Source organism: Felis catus, chromosome F2 (assembly GCF_018350175.1).
Source record: "Felis catus isolate Fca126 chromosome F2, F.catus_Fca126_mat1.0, whole genome shotgun sequence".
Lineage (NCBI taxonomy): Eukaryota > Metazoa > Chordata > Mammalia > Carnivora > Felidae > Felis > Felis catus.
Genome location: NC_058385.1, coordinates 30219565 through 30237738, shown reverse-complemented (window position 1 = coordinate 30237738; position 18174 = coordinate 30219565). Strand labels below are relative to the sequence as shown.

The 18174-nt window shown below is 38.2% G+C and overlaps 1 protein-coding gene across 1 annotated transcript in view; it reads left to right on the top strand.

Annotated features, from left to right (window-relative positions):
• Positions 1 to 2782: 2782 nt before the first annotated feature.
• ZFAND1 (zinc finger AN1-type containing 1) overlaps positions 2783 to 18174 on the top strand; it is a 24381-nt gene continuing 8989 nt past the window's right edge. Inside the window, 7 exon segments of the mRNA XM_045049822.1 lie at positions 2783 to 2897; positions 10408 to 10450; positions 11588 to 11627; positions 13872 to 13999; positions 14085 to 14176; positions 15364 to 15407; positions 15409 to 15490. Of these exon segments, the coding sequence (XP_044905757.1) occupies positions 2843 to 2897; positions 10408 to 10450; positions 11588 to 11627; positions 13872 to 13999; positions 14085 to 14176; positions 15364 to 15407; positions 15409 to 15490 (484 nt within the window). The 5' untranslated portion in view covers positions 2783 to 2842.

Genomic DNA, 18174 nt, shown 5'->3' with positions numbered 1-18174 from the left:
AACCAGGTGGAGGGTAAGGAGCATTCCTAGTAAAAGGAACAACACCTGGAAAGGGTCTGAGGCTACAGCAAGCACAGCCTGTAGAAAGGTCTTTGAGCGATAACAAGAAAGGGAGGTTAGGATATTCCTTCCTAGACTTTGTGAGCTCCTTGAGGTCAGAGATTGTGTCGTACTCAATTTTGTATCAAATCTAGAATGGGTTTGTTAAATTGACTTGGGTGCAGATTTTATTTTGTAGCTACTGGAAGCCACTGAAAGTGTTTTTTGGATCAGGTAAATTATAATACTGCCTGGTTAGTGCTAGTAAGGAGAGTATGTAGTGGCTGCTACCACAGCATGTGCCTGATACCCTGGAGGACTGAATTTTGCCTATGTACTCAGCTTTCTCAGTCGAAAGGATAACCGAATAATATTCTGAAGGTGGAGTAAAAGAGAAACCTGTGTTTTAAACTGATCCAACAAGAATGAATGTGAGAGGACTTGTTAAAGATCTAGCTTCCCAGGACCCATTCCAGAACTTCCAAATTAGACCCAGGGAGGGATATGGGCAACGGTGTTTACTAACAAGCACCCCACCTGATTCTTATTTTCAAAGTTTGGAAAACCCTGGCATAGAGAAAATTCAAGGGAAAAGGAAAGGCATGTGTAAAAGTATGAGCCTATGAAAGAGACAGAAGATGTATTTAGGAAATTATTGGAGAGTGGGGCGCTTGAGGGGAAGTAGTTATTGCTGAGGCTGGAGATTCTTCATTAAGTTAGTAAGTCTTGTGAATAATGGAGAATCATTGGAGTATCTTAGGTAAGGAAGGGAGTCATTTGAGAGGAAGCAACCTGAGAAATTGAAGAGTACAGGTTTGCAACACTTCTGAGGCATAATTGATAGAGCTTAATGGCGACTTCCATGAGAGAAATAAGAAAGGAGGGGTAAAGAGCCAACTCAAGGTTTCTAATGTGATAGACTGCCTTTGTTAGAGAGGGAATGATATGGTAAGAAAGCATCCCATTTTGGCTCAAGTTTTATATGACAGATGACACCAAGTGAATATGCCAACAGATCGAAATAGAGACTTTCAGCTTGGGGAAAAAGTTCTCAGGATAGAGAATATGGTTATGGGAGTCATTTCGAACCAGGAGAATCTCACTTGTATGAGGATGTAAACTGATAAATGGACTACACACAAAATTAAGGGAAACTGACATATTGAAGTAGCACCTAGAGGAGAAATCCACAAAGGAGAACAGAGATGAAAAAGCTAGCAACTGCAATCTTGATTAGTCTAATCATCTAATGCTCCCTACAATTCCAGAGGAAGTGAGCTGAAAAAGTAAGAATATTTTAATTTTTTGGTTGGACTGATAAAATATTTGCCACCTATCTAGAACATTCTAAACACTTAGTAAAATTCTAGAAAACCTGCTATTGATTGACCCAAGCAGCTAAAAGAAACCTACAAAATCAAGTTAAGTTGCTGATTCTTAGATTCAAGAATACCAGAAGTCATTGATACTTGAATTTTAGTCCTGGTTTTTCCACTAATTTGGGCAAATCATTCATTTATTTTTAAATGGCTGTTTATATTGAGAGAGAGGCCACATGAGTGGGGGAATGGGGGGAGAGAGAGAGAAAGAGAGGGGGAGGGGTGGAGAAAGAGCATCCCATGCAGATGCCATGCTGTCAGCCCAGACCCTGACTCAGGCCTCCATCCCACAAACCTTGAGATCATGCCCTGAGCAAAAATCCAGAGTTGGATGCTTAATCAACTGAGCCACCTAGGCGCCCCTGGGCAAATCACTTAAATGCTATAAATCCATTTCCCCATCTTAAACAAACAAAGACACTGGGATAACTGATGTCTTAGGTTGCTTCCAGCTGTAAAATCTGAAGTTTTTCCAGAGACACAAGCAAATCTGAGATGGGGATCTTAAACAGATGTATTCAAGAGCAAATCTTGAAGTAATGATCATTGTTTCCCAATCTCACCCTTCCCCCATCCTTAATGAATATTGATATGGATATACCCAGTTATATACGAGGCATTGAATACTTTTCTAGTTCCTGTCATGAGTACATTTTTGATTGTCACTCATCCTACTCTGAGTCGTGTCTGATGTCACCTCAGTGGAATGGTATCCATTTGTACCCCACCTAGAAGAACCTCTACTTCCTTGGTACCTTTTGAAGTGGCTCATCAAGTCTGAAACTCCCCTTTTCCCCAATGGAATCACAAGCTTACTTCAGGGAGTTGGGAGATGGGACTCTCTAAACTGAGGGACTCTGCAGTTTAGTACACACTTGGGACCTCAAGAGCTACAGACTTAAAAAAAAAAAAAAAGATTGGGGGGAAAAAAACTTTAAAAAGCCTCATGACTCCCTTGCAAGAGGCATTTACTTTATATCCACTGGTGTAGAACGCATACGGGATTGGATAACCAGTGTCCTCCTTCTCTTGATTACTGCAAATACTTGTGCCTGCCACAGTGCTGGTTTCCAGAGTTACATTAATTTTAAAAAGACAGTCCTTGTGAGGTCGGCCCCGATTTGAGTTGCTGCACAGAGGGAATTTCAGCATGCAATATTTGAGAAAAGCAATTGGGCATATCCATAAGGACTGGGCTCGAAGACGTCTGCCCAGGAAAAAGACAAACAGACCAACTCCTCTTTCTTTGCGCCGCCTCCCTAGGCGCCTGGAGTGCATACACACTGGTCACTCCAGGCGCTCACAACAGGGTGACTGCTTCCGGTGAATGCACCAACCCACCTGCAGGCTCCGCCCCGAGGTCCGCCACCCTCCCAGCAGGCGCTGCGCGTGAGTCGTAGCCCCGCCTCTTGCGGCGCTGTGCTATGGCGGAATTGGACATAGGACAGCACTGCCAGGTGGAGCATTGCCGGCAGCGAGGTGATCTAGCTGTCCTTCACTCTAGGCGTGGTAGATGTGTACCCTGCTGAGCCTCCACGGGCAGTGGCGGCGGGTGAGGGGAGGTCGTGGGGCGGGGTCGAGTCTGAGGAGGCAGGGCGGTTACGTCCCTCCTGGGTTGGCAGAGAGATGTGTTGGTATTTTTGTTGCCCCTGAGCCTTTGGCAGTCCGGCGGTCTCTTTGGAAGGGAACTATGCAATTTCTGGAAACATGGCTTGCAGTGTTCATTTTGGGTTTCGAGTGCGCTTTGCCAAGAAGTTGCGTCGCTCCCAGTCCTTTCTGACACTTAGGTCTGGGAGTGTGGAGACCTGTGTTCCCCTCTGGTCCTGCCACTGCGGCCTGGGGCAAGACACCTCTCTTTCCCAAACTATTTATCTGTTCCTCATCTGTCAGATGAAGGAGTTGAGCGAGATCCGTTTTAAACCTGGTCTTCGCAGCTTCTAGTGAGAACGCCCTTAGCTTTGATCAGACTCTCCTCCTCGGGTTTCTACTAGGATGATCACCATGCTCACTCAGTTATGTCATTCTTTGAATATCACTGACTCAACATTTATTGAGCATCAGTTTTGGTGCTGGAACTGCATAGGAGGGTATAAAACACGATCTTTTCCATAGAAAAGCTTTCAGAATAATCTGCAGTTTGGAGCATTAATAAGGTGATGTTCTCTCTATGCTGAACTGAGAGACGACGTGATACACACACAGTCCAATGTAATAGTCAGTGGTAGTATGGCACAGGCCTTAGGATGGCCTGCATCTGGAGCAGGCAAGTTCCCAAAGCATTAGAGCTGTATAGAATGCTCAGTCTTTGGTACCCAAGTTTCACTCCCAAATGTGTGCTATGACTGTTGGCCACTGTTTGCCTGGGTGGCAAACAGGTTTCACCTCTCACTGCAGCCTCGGTTATTGGTAGTAGGTACCTGGTGAATGGAGTACTCTTGACATTTAGCCCAGATTTCATGGGAATGTTACAACTGATTAGTGATACCTGTTGTGGTCAGTGGGCAAAAGGGCACAATCCCTGGTAGGTTCTTGTTACCTACAGCACTCTATGTGTATCTTTTACCACTAGCTGTCATGGCCAGCCGTTCAGGAAACCTGTTTCCTTGCACATCTTTCACAGAGAACCTTAGCCAATTGGGTTTTGACTGTAAGTTATGTTTATGTCTTGTATACCTGATTACCAAATCCATGGTATCTACCAACTTCTGATAGCTCTTAAAGTATAAATATATATGAAATGAGACCAGGGTGTAGCTCTTTTGGACTAGCGGAGAGGGGTTTTTAGAGGGTATTATGTGAGTATCCTAAATTTTGTTTAGCTTTTGGTTGGATAGAGGGATGGTGTCAGGAAATTACCTTCATCTTAACTCTTACTTCTGGGTCCTCTTCGTTTGCATTTAATTTTTAGTTCATCACCAAAAGTGCAAGCATGTACAATTTCTCCAATTTAAAAGAGGCATAAAAGTTGAACAGTATTTTATGGTTCAGTTTCTTGTTGACAAATGAATGCATACTTCCTTGGCCTGAAACATGCTCACAGTGTCGTACTTCAGAACAATGGTGTCAATTCACTTAGGCTACTTCTGAGGTATAAGAAGAGCTTTGTTCAGTCTCTTGTTCCACAAACTGAATTATCCAGGGATCCCTGTGGATTATAATAGGACCTCTTCTTTCTGTTTTGGATAAGGTATCCTGTAGGATGAGATCTTTTGCAGGGCAATTGTAGTCTTTCTGTAAAGTGTGGTGCCTTTTGTCTTCACTTTGTAAAAGTGGTGTGATTGGACATTTCCAGCTTCACTTGGCTGTATACTGTAATACGAGGTCAAAATAGTTTAAACAGTCAATAATTTGGAGAGTGGTTGTATCTAGTGAGAGTGGATACTTTTGTGTGCTTTTCAAAAATTCATTTACTAACTTAGTTGTTCCTCAACAGAAAGGAAAAACAATTCAGGACTAAATATGGCAGTATCAATTTATCTATTGGATTTCTGAAGTATCTTTGAACACATTTCCCCATAGTCACCACAGGATTTTTCTGAGTTCAGTGTATTCAAAACAAGTTAATTGTTGCAGTTATTACTAATTAGTTACTTCCTATTCTTATCTTTTACATCTATCTCATTTAGTTTTTGCAATTAACTGGTGAAGTACATGTGACATACAGTATAGAAATATGTACACACATACATGTACATACAGACATGATATACCTGTACCTATATCTATTTACTACCTGATAATAGAGCTTTGGTTTTGTGTGCATACACACACACACACACACACACACACACACACACACACACAGAGTACTATATTCTATATCAAATATATATCCAAAGCCCTATTTTTTAAAAATATTTTACTGAGTAATACAGATGGTTCATTTTATTTCCCTATAACTTTTTAATTGGCATAGTTAACATACAATGTTATTAGTTTCAGGTGTGTAATATATAGATTCAGCAATTCCATATGTATTACTCAGTGCTTACCATGATAAATGTAGTCACCATTGTCACCATACAATGTTGTTATAATATTATTGATTATATTCACTATGCTGTACCTTTCATTTCTGTGACTTAATTACTTTATACCTGGAAGTTTGTACCTCTTAATCCCCTTTATCTATTTCGCCCATCTCCTCACCCACCTGTCCTCTGGCAACCAGCAGTTTGTTTTATGTAGTTGTCAGGTTTTTGGTTTCTCTGTTTTGTTTTTTAGGTTCCACGTACGAGTGAAATCATATGGTATTTCATTTATGATACTCTTCTGGTTCATTTATGTTGTCACAAATGGCAAGATCTCATTCTTTATGGCTGAGTAATATTCCATCATATGTATACATACCACCTGTTTATCCATTCCTCTATTGATGGACACTTGGGCTGCTTCCATATCTCGGCTATTGTAAATACTGCTGCAGTAAACACAGGGATGCATAGAACTTTTTGAATTACCGTTTTATCTTCTTTGGGTCAATAATGAGTAGTGAGATTATTGGATCATATGATATTTCTATTTTTAACTTTTTGAGGAACCTCCGTACTGTTTTTCACAGTGACTGAACCGATTTACATTCTTACCAACAGTGTATGAGGGTCTCTTTTCTCCACATCTTTACAGACACTTATTATTTCTTGTGTTTTTGATTTTAGCCATTCTGATAGGTGTAAGGTGATATTTCATTGTGGTTTTGATTTGCATTTTCTTGAGGATTAGTGATTTAAACATGCTTTCATAGTTCTATTGGCCATTTCTATATCTTTGGAAAAAGGTATATTCAGGTCCTCTGCTCATTTTTTTTTTAATGGAGTTATTTGTGTTTTTTTGGTTTTTGAGTTGTATAAGCTTTTTGTTTATTATTTTTTTATATTTAGGATATTCACCCCTTGTCGGATCATTTGCAAATATCTTCTCCCATTCAGTAGATTGCCTTTTTGTTAATGTTTTCCTTTGGTGCACAAAAGCTTTTTATTAGCTGTAGTCCCAAGTTTGTTTTTGTTACCCTTACCTAAGTTTTCTAGGAGTTTTATGTTTTCAGGTCTCACATGTAAGTCTTTAATCCATTTTGAGTTTATTTTTGTGTATGGTGTAAGAAATTTATTCAGTTTCATTCTTTTACATGTTCAGTTTTCCAAACACCATTTATTGAAGAGACTTTTTCCATTGCATATTCTTGCCTCCTATTTTGTAGGTTATTTGACCATGTAAGATTTTAGACCATTGTGTTTTCATTTTCATTTATCTTCATGTATTTTTGATTTCCTCTGTTGATTCATTATTTGATAGCATGTTGTTTAGCCTCCAAGTATTTATGGTCTTTCCAGACTTTTTCTTGTAATGGATTTCTCGTTTCATACCATCATAGTTGGACAGTCTTCCTAAGTTTATTGAGACTAGTTTTGTGGCCTAATATGTGATCTGTCTTAGAGAATGTATTCTGCTTTTGGATGGAATGTCCTGTATATGTCTGTTAGGTCCATTTGGTCTAATGTTTCATTCAAAATCACTGTTTCCATATTGATTTTCTCTTTGGATGATTTATCCATTGATGCAAGTGGATTGTTAAAGTGCCCCACTATTTTTATATTGCTGTCAGTTTCTCCCTTTATGTCTGTTAGTAATTGCTTTATGTATTTGAGTTCTTCTATGTTGGGTACATAGATATTTACAATTGTTATATCTTCATGTTGGATTGTTACTTTTTGTCTTTGTGTAGTAGGCTTTGTCTCTTGTTACAGTGTTTGTTGCCTTGGCCTTTTTTTGGCTTCCGTTTGCATGTTAGGTTTTTTCAGCCCTTTACTTTCAGTCTGTTTGTGTGTCTTTAGGTCTGAAGTAAGTCCCTTATAGGTAGCGTATAGATGGGTCTCGTTTTTTAATCCATTCAGTTGCCCTATGTCTTTTGATTGGAGCATTTAGTCCATTTACATTTAAAGTAATTATTGACAAGTATGTAGTTCTTGCCATTTTGTTACTTGTTTCATTGTTGTTTTTGTAGTGCTCATGTTCCTTTTTCTCTTCTCTTGTGGTCTGATGGCTTTCTTTAGTGTTATGCTTGGATTTCTTTCTCTTTATTATTTGTGTATGTCTTACAGGTTTTTGATTTATGGTTACTGTGAGGTTCATATATAACATCTTATGCATACAGCAGTTTATATTAATGTGATGGTTACTTAAACTTGAACATTTTTAAAAAGCACTAAATTTTTACTCTCCACCCCCCACCCATGTTTTATGTATATATCATGTTTTACCTAATTTTAGGACTCATTTTTGTAGATATCCTTAATTACTGCCTTTTAATTTCCATGCTGGTTTTGTAAGTGATTTATCTACTACCTTTATTATATGTTTGCTTTTACCTGTGGGATATTTTCCTTTCGTAAGTTTCTTCTACTTAAGGTGTTTTCTTTCAAGTGATTTATCTACTACCTTTATTATATGTTTGCTTTTACCTGTGGAATATTTTCCTTTCGTAAGTTTCTTCTACTTAAGGTGTTTTCTTTCCACTCAGAATTCCCTTCAACGTCTTGTGTAGGGCTGGTTTAGCGGTGATGAACTCCTTTAACTTTCGCTTATCTGGGAAACTTTATCTCTCCTTCTATACCGAGTGATAACCTTGATGGGTAGAGTATTTTTGTTTGCAGGTTTTTTCCTTTTAGTACTTTGAACATATCATGCCACTACCTCTGGCCTAAAAAGTTTTTGCTGGTAGCCTTATGGAGTTTTCCTTATATATATGCCTGTTTTTTTTTTTTTTCTTGCTGCTTTTAAAATTGTCTTTTTGCCATGTTAATTATAATTGGTATGAACCTTCTTGAGTACATCTTGTTACAGGTTGTCTTCACTTCTTAGATATGGATGGCTGTTTCCTTCCTCAGATTTGGGTATGTTTGTTATTATTTCTTGAAGTAATTTTTCTGCCCCCTTCTCTCTCTTCTTCTGGGCTCCCTATCACGTGCTTTTTAGTACGCTTGATGATGTTGCTGAGTTCCCTTATCCTATTCTCATTTATTGTTTTTTTCTTTTTGTTCTCCAGCTTGGTTGCTTTTCATTATCCTGTCTACTAGATTGCTGATCTGTTCCTCTGCCTTTCCTAATCTCTTGTTCTCTCTAGTGTGTTTCAGTTATTGAATTCTTCATCTCTGACTGGTTCTGTTTTACATTTTCTGTCTATGTGTTGAAGTTCTCACTGATTTCATCCATTCTTTTCTCATCCATTGAGTATCTTTGTGACTAATACTTGCTTTTTCGGGCATAGTGCTTATCTCAGTTTCTTTTAGCTCTTTTCTGTGACTTTGCCCTGTTCTTTCATTTGGGACCTATTCCTGCCTCTGCATACTGTGTAACTCTCCGTGTTTGTATTTGGGAGATCTGCTATGTGTCTTGGTGGTGAAAGTTAGTGTACTTCTGTAGAAGAGGTCCTGTGGTGCCTTGTAGCACAGTACCCTCTGGTTGCTAGAACCATCTGTTCCAGGGATGTCTTCTGGATGGGCTGTGTGCACACTGTTGTGCCTGAGCCTCCTTTGCCTTCATCCCTGTTGGCTGCAAGACCTACTTTGCCTGCTACTGGGTGGAGTTTGGTTCCTATATTGTTGAGAGACCCTGGTGGGCCTGTAGGTGAGTGGGCCAGCAATCAGACTAGGTGTCTGTCTGCCATCAGCCTCTGTGGTCCCACTGAACGGCAGGGCTTTCCCTGCTGCGTGGCCTGCTAAAAGTTGCTGGAACTTTGGGCAGACTGGTGTGTGGGATTATCTCCATCTCTCCCCAGGGCAGGAGTCGCTTTGGAGTGACACTGGTCCCTGCTGGGACTGCTTGTAGTGTGACAGGAGAGGAGCCACTCTGGAGGGAGTCTGCTGAAGTGAGCAGGTTGGATGTGGTGGAAATGCAGGTGGATACGTGGGCAGACACAGGGTGCTGGCAAGGTGGTTGGTAGTTAGTGCTCGTTTCTCCAAGCGTACAGCTATCTGGCCTGGGAGAGGAGAAGAGAAATGGTGCCTCCTAGCACTTTTGTTCTTGGAGAGGTCTGCTGAAGATCCCTGTCTCTCTAGTGCACACTCTGAGATCAGTAAATGAATTGCTTTCATGAATACCCCAGGTGTTTTTCAAACTGCTGCTTCTGTGCTAGTCTCTAGCAGTTATTTATCATGTTGGCTCTTTAAGGGTCAGGACTCAATTTACTATTGCCTCCAGCTCTTGGAGATTTTTGAAGTACCTGGAGTTAAGCCCCTCTGATTTTAGAAATTTGCCAAGTTTAGCCTCCCTGGTTTTCAAAGCCAGATGTTCTGGGACTTCCTGTTCCCAGTGACTGGGGTGCACGGTATGGGCTCTGATCCTCTAGCTTTTCTGTGTTTTGTGGTGTCTCTTCCATTGATGGGAAGTCTTACACAGGTTTGGTTCCTAACTGTCTGCACCCCTCCTACACTTCTAGTATGGTGCCTCTCGGTAGGATTAAGTGGAAGGTCTGTTCTAGCTGTCTTCAGGTGGTTTTCAGATGTAGCTGTTATCTTGGTTTGCTGATGGGAGGAGGTGAGCTCAGAATCCTCCTACTCTGCCTTCTTCTTTCCACCCCCTCAGTAGAGCTTTCCACAAAGCTCTACTGTTAAACAGTTTGTAGTGTTGCTAGATTAATAAACTGTGGAATCATAATCGAAACCCAGGATTTTCCCTTCAAATGCAGGACTTCTGCAGTATACGGTACTCAGAAATAACACATAGTAAATCTGGTCAGCCATAACAACCCAGAACTTTTTTTCTGATTTAGCACACTACAAGTAACATTTATCTTCTGATAATCCAGTTGCTCTCCATGCTTGAGGTTTTGATAGCTTTTGTTTAGCTACTTGTTACACTAGGATATTGGTCAAAAAGGAAAGTTCTCCAATAGATGTAGTTCAGTACTTCTAAAAATCTTTTTAAGGAAACTAAATCAAAATTGGATACTGACCAGTGCATATAACATTATAACATTTTCCCTCAATTTTAGATTTTCTCCCATTTGTTTGTGATGGTTGTTCAGGAGTATTTTGGTAAGTTAAATCTTTATGCAGCATTTGGGAATAATTTTAGTGTTTGTAATAAGACATTTATTTCTGAAAAGCAGAATGATTTAAAATAGTTCTTACTTTAGCCATTGATATTTTATATTCATAATTAGAAAAAAGATTAGGCATAGGCTCTGATTACTTGTGGATATATGTGGCTAAACTTTAAACTTTCAGAAATGGATTTATGTGTGTGATTTTTTTGTATGTGTGTAAAAGTTGTATTTGTGTCTTAATCGTAAGGGGAGAACATATCCATAATTCAAAGAATACGGTAGAAAAAAAAATCCAGGTATTGTTACTACTCTTCATCTTAGTTAATCAAATGAAGAGCCCAACCTATACATCTCTTAAGTTGGCTATCATATGTTCTTCGTACACATATCACATGCAAAGTAAAACCTGGGACCTAACCAAAGATTTTTGGAAATGTGTTTTCTTTGTAATTAAACTTTCATGTTTTAGGCATTTAATTGATTAAATAGAACACTGAAAGAATTATTTTCAGAAGATCACTCAAAGATTTATTAGGATTAAATAAAAGTAATGCATATATTTTTTTTTAAAAAAATTTTTTTTTTCAACGTTTATTTATTTTTGGGACAGAGGGAGACAGAGCATGAACGGGGGAGGGGCAGAGAGAGAGGGAGACACAGAATCGGAAACAGGCTCCAGGCTCTGAGCCATCAGCCCAGAGCCCGACGCGGGGCTCGAACTCACGGACCGCGAGATCGTGACCTGGCTGAAGTCGGACGCTTAACCGACTGCGCCACCCAGGCGCCCCAGTAATGCATATTTTTAAGTCCTTTAGAACAAGAGCACTTCTTTGACATTTTATTTCTGATGGTCTTTGAGAAATACAAAATCTTTTAACTACTTTTATTTGCACACACCTTGGAGCACTCAAAGTTATCTTAGAGTGGTGAATCGTATTTGTGTACGTTCAACAGTTGGGTTTTGAGACTCTAGATGCTCTACCTTTTGCCATTTCAGTTTATTATATGCAGAGTTTTAATGTAGTGTAACTAATCTTAAGGATACTAACCACTAAAATATCTCCAATTAACTGTAGTTATATTTGATTGTTTGTATTTAAATACTTTTTTTTTTAAATTATTTAAGCCTTGAACACAGAAGCAGGGAGTCACACAGCTGTCGTGAGGTATGTTAATAGTTCTCCTAATAAAACATGTTTCTTTTTATGTACTTTGATTTTGAATTTGATTCAGTTTAAAACCAGTCAGTGTACCACAGATTAAAATTTGGCATACTAAACTAATGATGTAAAGAGGCTCTTACTTCATTTTGTTATTTTTCATAGTTTGTTTTAAAGAAAAATTGGTCTCCTTAGTAATGACAAATCGTTAGAATTCTCGTATATTTCAGTTATGTTTACTTAGCCCACTTACAGCTTTAGGCTCTATATTTATAAATATACAGTGGAATTAACAGCCTCATCATATACTCCTTCCAGTTCACCTTCACTGTGGTGTTCATTTTCCCTGGATCCTGGTGTTAGGATTGTGTGGTTGCAGATTGTTCTGACTCGATTGGCCTTAGATCACCAAGAACAAACTTGTAGTCCGATAAAAATTCCCACACCAATTCTGACCAAATTGAGACATTAATAAGGGCTGTTAAATAGAAGCCAAAGTATCCTCTTTATTACTCATAAAGGATAAACTGAATGAAGCGTAGTGTAGAGCCTACTGGGGTGCAAAGGAGATTCAGAATTAGGCAGATTTTCCCACCAATCACACAGTGCTTCACCAGGTTAGGCCTGGAAGAGAAAGCTGAGTCCACCATGCCAAATCCAAATGTAATTTTCTCCAACTCCTAATAAGTGGCTCCACCTCCTTTGGTCCGAGAAAGGCAGAAAGTTAAACTGAGCTCACTCCATTTAGAAAGAAGCATTTGACTCACACTTTTCAGTTAGTATTTATTCCTGACCAGCAATTACCAAGCACTTTACTGAGGATTTTTATATCTGTTCTCTCAATTATAGAAAATTCGAGTTAAATGAACTTCAGTTCAAATCTGGTCGTTTGAGGTTGAGGTGATTTATGTGATGAAAATAAAAATTAGCATATTGGTATTATGCAGGATTAGTTGGAGAGAAATAGTCATATAGTAAACATATTAATGTTTCTTATGCAGCTTGTAAATCCTCATACTTTCCTTTTTCTTACAATATTTGACTTCTATGAACGTCTCTTGTGCAATGCCAATTAGATCTCATTAATTAAATAATGAATTGAAAATTGTTTTACCAGTGGACCATTAGAACAAATTTGGAAAAGTAGTTAAGACGTTAACCCCAAGGGGCACCTAGGTGGCTCAGTCAGTTAAGTGTCTGACTGGATTTCAGCTCAGGTCATGATCTCATGATCTCCTCCTAACAGCATGGAAGAGCCTGCTTGGGGTTTTCTCTCTTCCTCTCCCTCTGCATGTCCCCTGCTGCTGCTGCTGCTGCTGCTGCTGCTGCTGCTGCTGGTCCTCTCCCCCTCCCCCCTCCCCCTTCCTCCTCCCTCCGTCTCCCCCCCCCTTCCCTCCCTCTCCCCTCTTGTGCTTGTGTGCTCTCTTCCTCTCAAAATAAATATTAAAATTAATTCCAACAAGGTGTAACTACCATTTATATAGAGGAATGCCCTTTGGTTGTAGATTTTAAGAAATTATCTTGGGGCACCCAGGTGGCTCAGGTGATTGAGCGTCTATCTGACTCTTGATTTTGGCTCACCTCCTGATCAGAGGGTTGATGAGATCCAGCTCTACATGAGGCTCTGGGATGACATCACGGAGCCTGCAAAAGTTTATTCAACTCTAGAAACATGGTTATTTAAAACTCAAACTATCCTGGCCTGGATATATATATTTTTTAATATTGTAACATCTCTTCTTCTGATGTAATATTTGCTGGTAATACAATAATACATGCAGAATGGAGAATGTATCATTACAGAAACTGTCTTTAATCTTCTGTATCATAAACATAATTTTAAGTGTTCTTTCATATATATACGTATTAAACTAAAGTCAGCGTAGAAAGTAGTTATGACTTGCTCTTTGAGGGTTGATGAGATGGTCACCTAAGCATATTATTATGGGGGCATCTTTGTTTAGGACTGGTACAGAGTAGAACTCTAAAATTATGAAGAGTAACTGAATAGTCATTTTAACTTGACTTAGAAGATAAATACACCATAGTAAGAAAGTTATGAAAATGTAGAACAGTCAGCACAGTAATCATTTATCACACAAACATTTATTATAATCTGTTAGGTGAGAGAATGTAAGTTGCTCTAACAAGTTTAAGCAAAAATGTTACATATGTTGCCTTCCAAAATAGATGTTGATTTGTGTTATATATGAACTCTATAATGCCATTTCCTCCTTTTTCCATTTTCAGGTGACCATAATCAATGAGAGACTGAAGTCGGATAAGCCCACGTCTTACCCATGCTCATTCAGGGACTGTGCTGAAAGAGAGCTTGTGCCAGTTAAATGTCCTTACTGTGAGAAGAATTTTTGCCTGAGGTGATCACTCAGACCATTCAAATTCTATGTATCTGTTTAAGTCTTGCAAATACGTGAACTAGTGTCACTCTTCTGTTGCTCATAGGCACCGTCATCAGTCGGATCATGAATGTGAAAAACTGGAAATTCCTAAGCCTCGTATGGCTGCCACTCAGAAACTTGTTAAAGACATTATTGGCAAGTATCTAGAAAGCTTGGTTGTTTCCTTACTGCTGTATATCTGTTAGTTATGGAGTCCTGCTTCTTATGTTAGCTTGCCACTTAAGGTTTTTTTTTTTTTTTTTTAATGTTAATTTTTGAGAGAAAAAGTGAGCAGGGGAGAGGCAGAGAGAGAGAGAGACAGACAGACAGACAGACAGCCAGAATCTGAAGCAGGCTCCAGGCTCTGAGCTGTCAGCACAGTCCAACATGGGGCTTGAACTCATGAATTGTGAGATCATGACCTGAGCCAAAGTTGGATGCTTAACCAATGGAGCCACCCAGGCACCCCTGGAAGGTGTTTTTAATGGCCCCAATGGTTGCAACCTGGTATAGATTTTGATGGCATTTATGTGCCCATATTTCTTAGAATGTTGACCAATGAAAGATTGGAAATTCTATGGAAGTACTTACCCGATATTCTCTTTTACTGGGCCACTTAGATCAGCTGGTCAAGTATCATGGCTGGAAATGGTATTCATAAGGCCAGCGCAGTAGTTTGCTTTCTCTAAAGACTAATCATTAAGTCTCATTGGCTGTTCTGTGAATGCTGCTGATAATCTGAGGTGCTGGGAAGAATGTATCTGTTGCTTAAACCAGTCTCTCTGCCAACATGTTCAGAATTTTCATTCTGTATTAAGGATAGTACCTTTATTAAAATCTATGACCAAATCTTAAAAGTTTTCTGCAGGGGTACCTGGGTGGCTCAGTCAGTTAAGTGTCCGACTTCAGCTCAGGTCACGATCTCACAGTTCCTGAGTTCAATCCCCACATCGGGCTCTGTGCGGACAGCTCAGAGCCTGGAGTCTGCTTCAGATTCTGTGTCTCCCTCTCTCTCTGCTCCTCCCCAACTCATGCGCTGTCTCTCTCTCAAAAATAAATAAATATTAAAAAAAAAAAAGTTTTCTGTAGGAATGTTAGTGATTTGTTTTGGATTAAATAGGCTTAAATTGGAAAGGAAAGCACGTAACAGTGAGTTTTTTCAGTAGAGATTGCTTAGATCAACCTTGATGATATTTTTATAATAGTCATGTATGATACCAACAAAAAGTGGTTTTGTATTATGTGTTATTTGTGTATATTTCAAAACTATAACAAATAATAGAACTCTGGAAATTTTTAATGTAAAAATTCTATGTGCTTATATGCTTATACTTATTTCTTAGATTCTAAGACAGGAGGGACAGCAAGTAAACGAAGGAAAGGTGCAAAAAAACAGTGAAACGGCTGCAAAGGTAGCGCTGATGAAATTAAAGATGCATGCTGATGGAGATAAGTCATTACCACAGGTTGGTCTCAGATTTTGAAAAACAAAAATGTTTCAAATATAGCCCCCTTTGGACTCCTCCCACCCATCAAGTAACAACTAATCTGAACTTGAAATGTATTGTTACTGGTATATGGTATATATCTGCATAGATAATAATTTTGACTTTTTCACTTTGAGAAGTCACAGTGAACCAGATCAACTCTTTTTTTCACTTGGCATCATATTTTTAACATTTGTCCATGCTGATACATTTAGTTCATTCATTTTAGTAGGTATACATTATTCCATAGTATGAATATGCCACAAATTATCCATTTTCCTAATGAAGATTCAGATGTTTTTCAGATATTTTGCTATTATAAACTGTTACAACAGTGAACATCCTTGTGTATATGTGGGAATGTTTTTCTAGGGTGGTCCCTTTAAAACTCCATAATATCCATTATATTTTATAGAACATTCCAGTAGGTACTTGTGTACGTACATACTACATACCTATATACATAGCTTAACACATTGTCAGTAATACGTAGCCTTATATGTTACATACTAACCTTATGTGTTATATACTCTGATGTTTTTTATTCTGTTTTATTTTAAAGACTGTTGATTTTATAACCCCTAAAGGATTGAGACCATCAGATTGAAAAATGCTACTTCAGGGAATATACCTAGAAATAGACAAGCTGGGTCATGGAGTTTGCTTATCTTCAGCTTTATTAGACTGTTGTCAGTTGTTGTACTGATTTATCTCATTCCTACAGTGTCTGAGAGTTGGTGTTTCTTGTTTCTAAATTTACTGAAGTTTAAAGTTGAATTTCCTTTGTGACTAATAAGATTCAGCTACTTTGCATTGACTTATTGGCCATTTTACCTGTGTAAATTATTCATATCCTTTGCACAATTTTTCTGTTGTTTTTTTTTTTTTTGGTACTGCTAAAAATTACAGGATTGTTCATATATTCTGAATTCTGATTCTTTCTTGAGTAAATGGATGTCACATATCTTCTCAGTCTATGGCTTGTTTTCACTTTGCTTTTAATCTCTTTAGTAGTTCAGACTTCAGAATGTTAATGTACTCAAATTTATCGTTTTCCTTAATTTGTATGTTTGGAAATGAGATTTTTTTATATTTTCTTTCAGAAGTTAAAAAAAAAATTAACTCTTTGTTCCATTTCGAATTTAGTTGTAAATAGAGATTTTTTCCCCCAGTAGGGATTTCCTGTTGTCATAACATAAGATCATGAGTTCCTCCTTATAATGATACCTTTGTCATACACCATATTGTTCTAGGCATGTAAGACTAGTTTAGGGATCTCAGTTCAGTTCCTTTGGTCTGTTTGTCTGTCTTTGCATTAATATCAAACTGTCTTAATTATCATAGCTTTATAATAAGGACAAGTCTGTCCATGTTATTCTTTCAGTCACATCTATTCTTGGCAATTTATTCATTTGTTAAAAAAAACAAAAAACAAACAAACAAACAAAAAACAAACAAAAAAAAACCCAAAAACCTACGACTGCTTTGTCCCGTTCTTTGAAATTGCAATTTTGATAGGAATTAATGCTAAATTTTAAACTAGAGACAGTTGACATCTTTAGAATTTTGATTCTTCCCATCTATGTCTAGGATTGATCTTTCCAACTTTTCTTTAGGTCTTTTTTTAGATCTTTAACATTTTATAATGCATATATATATTACATATATATTTATATATCTTAGTCTGCTAATTGTTTTTGCTGCCATTGTAAATAACTTAAAATTTTTTTTTTCTAAATGTTTATTTTTGAGAGAGACAGCATGCGAGTGCAGGAGGGGCAGAGGGAGAGGGAAACACAGAATCTGAAGCAGGCTCCAGGCTCTGAGCTGTCAGCACAGAGCCGATGCCAGGTTCAAACTCACGAACTTTGAGATCATGACCTGAAGTCAGACGCTTAACCGACTGAGCCACCCATTGTAAATAACTTAAATGGCGCCCCCATTGTAAATAACTTAAAAAAAATTTACTTTCATGACTGATTATTGCTCGTTGTTTGTTGTATGTTGTCATTCTATCCAGCAAATAATCTTCCTAGGAGTACCCATAGTTAGATTTTCTGGGATGTTTTCTGTGTAGCCTTATCTTCTGCAAATGACAGTTTTGTGGGTGTGTGTGTGCTTATTTGCCAAATTTTCTTTTCTCCTTCTCATTATTATTGTCTTAGTGTATTGGCTGAGATCTCCAGAACATCTTGAATAATGTGAGTGATAGTAGGCATCTTCATCATTTCTCTGACTTTAATGCAAATGATTTTAAAGTTTCATCAGTAAATACTACATTTGCTGTAAATTTTCAATAGAAGCCTTTATTAGGTGAGCAGTACTTCTTTCTGTTCCTAGTTTGCTAGGACTTTATATCTTGAATATGTATAAATTCTTATGGTAAGTTTTTTTTCTACCTCTAGTAGGATGATCAGGTATCTTTTCTTTCCTTATGAATGTTTTCAATTAATCTATTTTTCTGTAAAATCACCCACATCTTCCAAAACAAACTACTTGACTCTGGTATATAATTCTTTTAAAATGCACTGCTAAATTGATTAGCTAATATATTATTGTTTGTGTTATTAGTAGTGAGACTATGCACATAAAATTTGTTGAGTAGCTTTCTCTCTTCTATTCTTTGAAATCTTTGTAGAGGATGGGGATTATTTGTTCCTGAAGGGT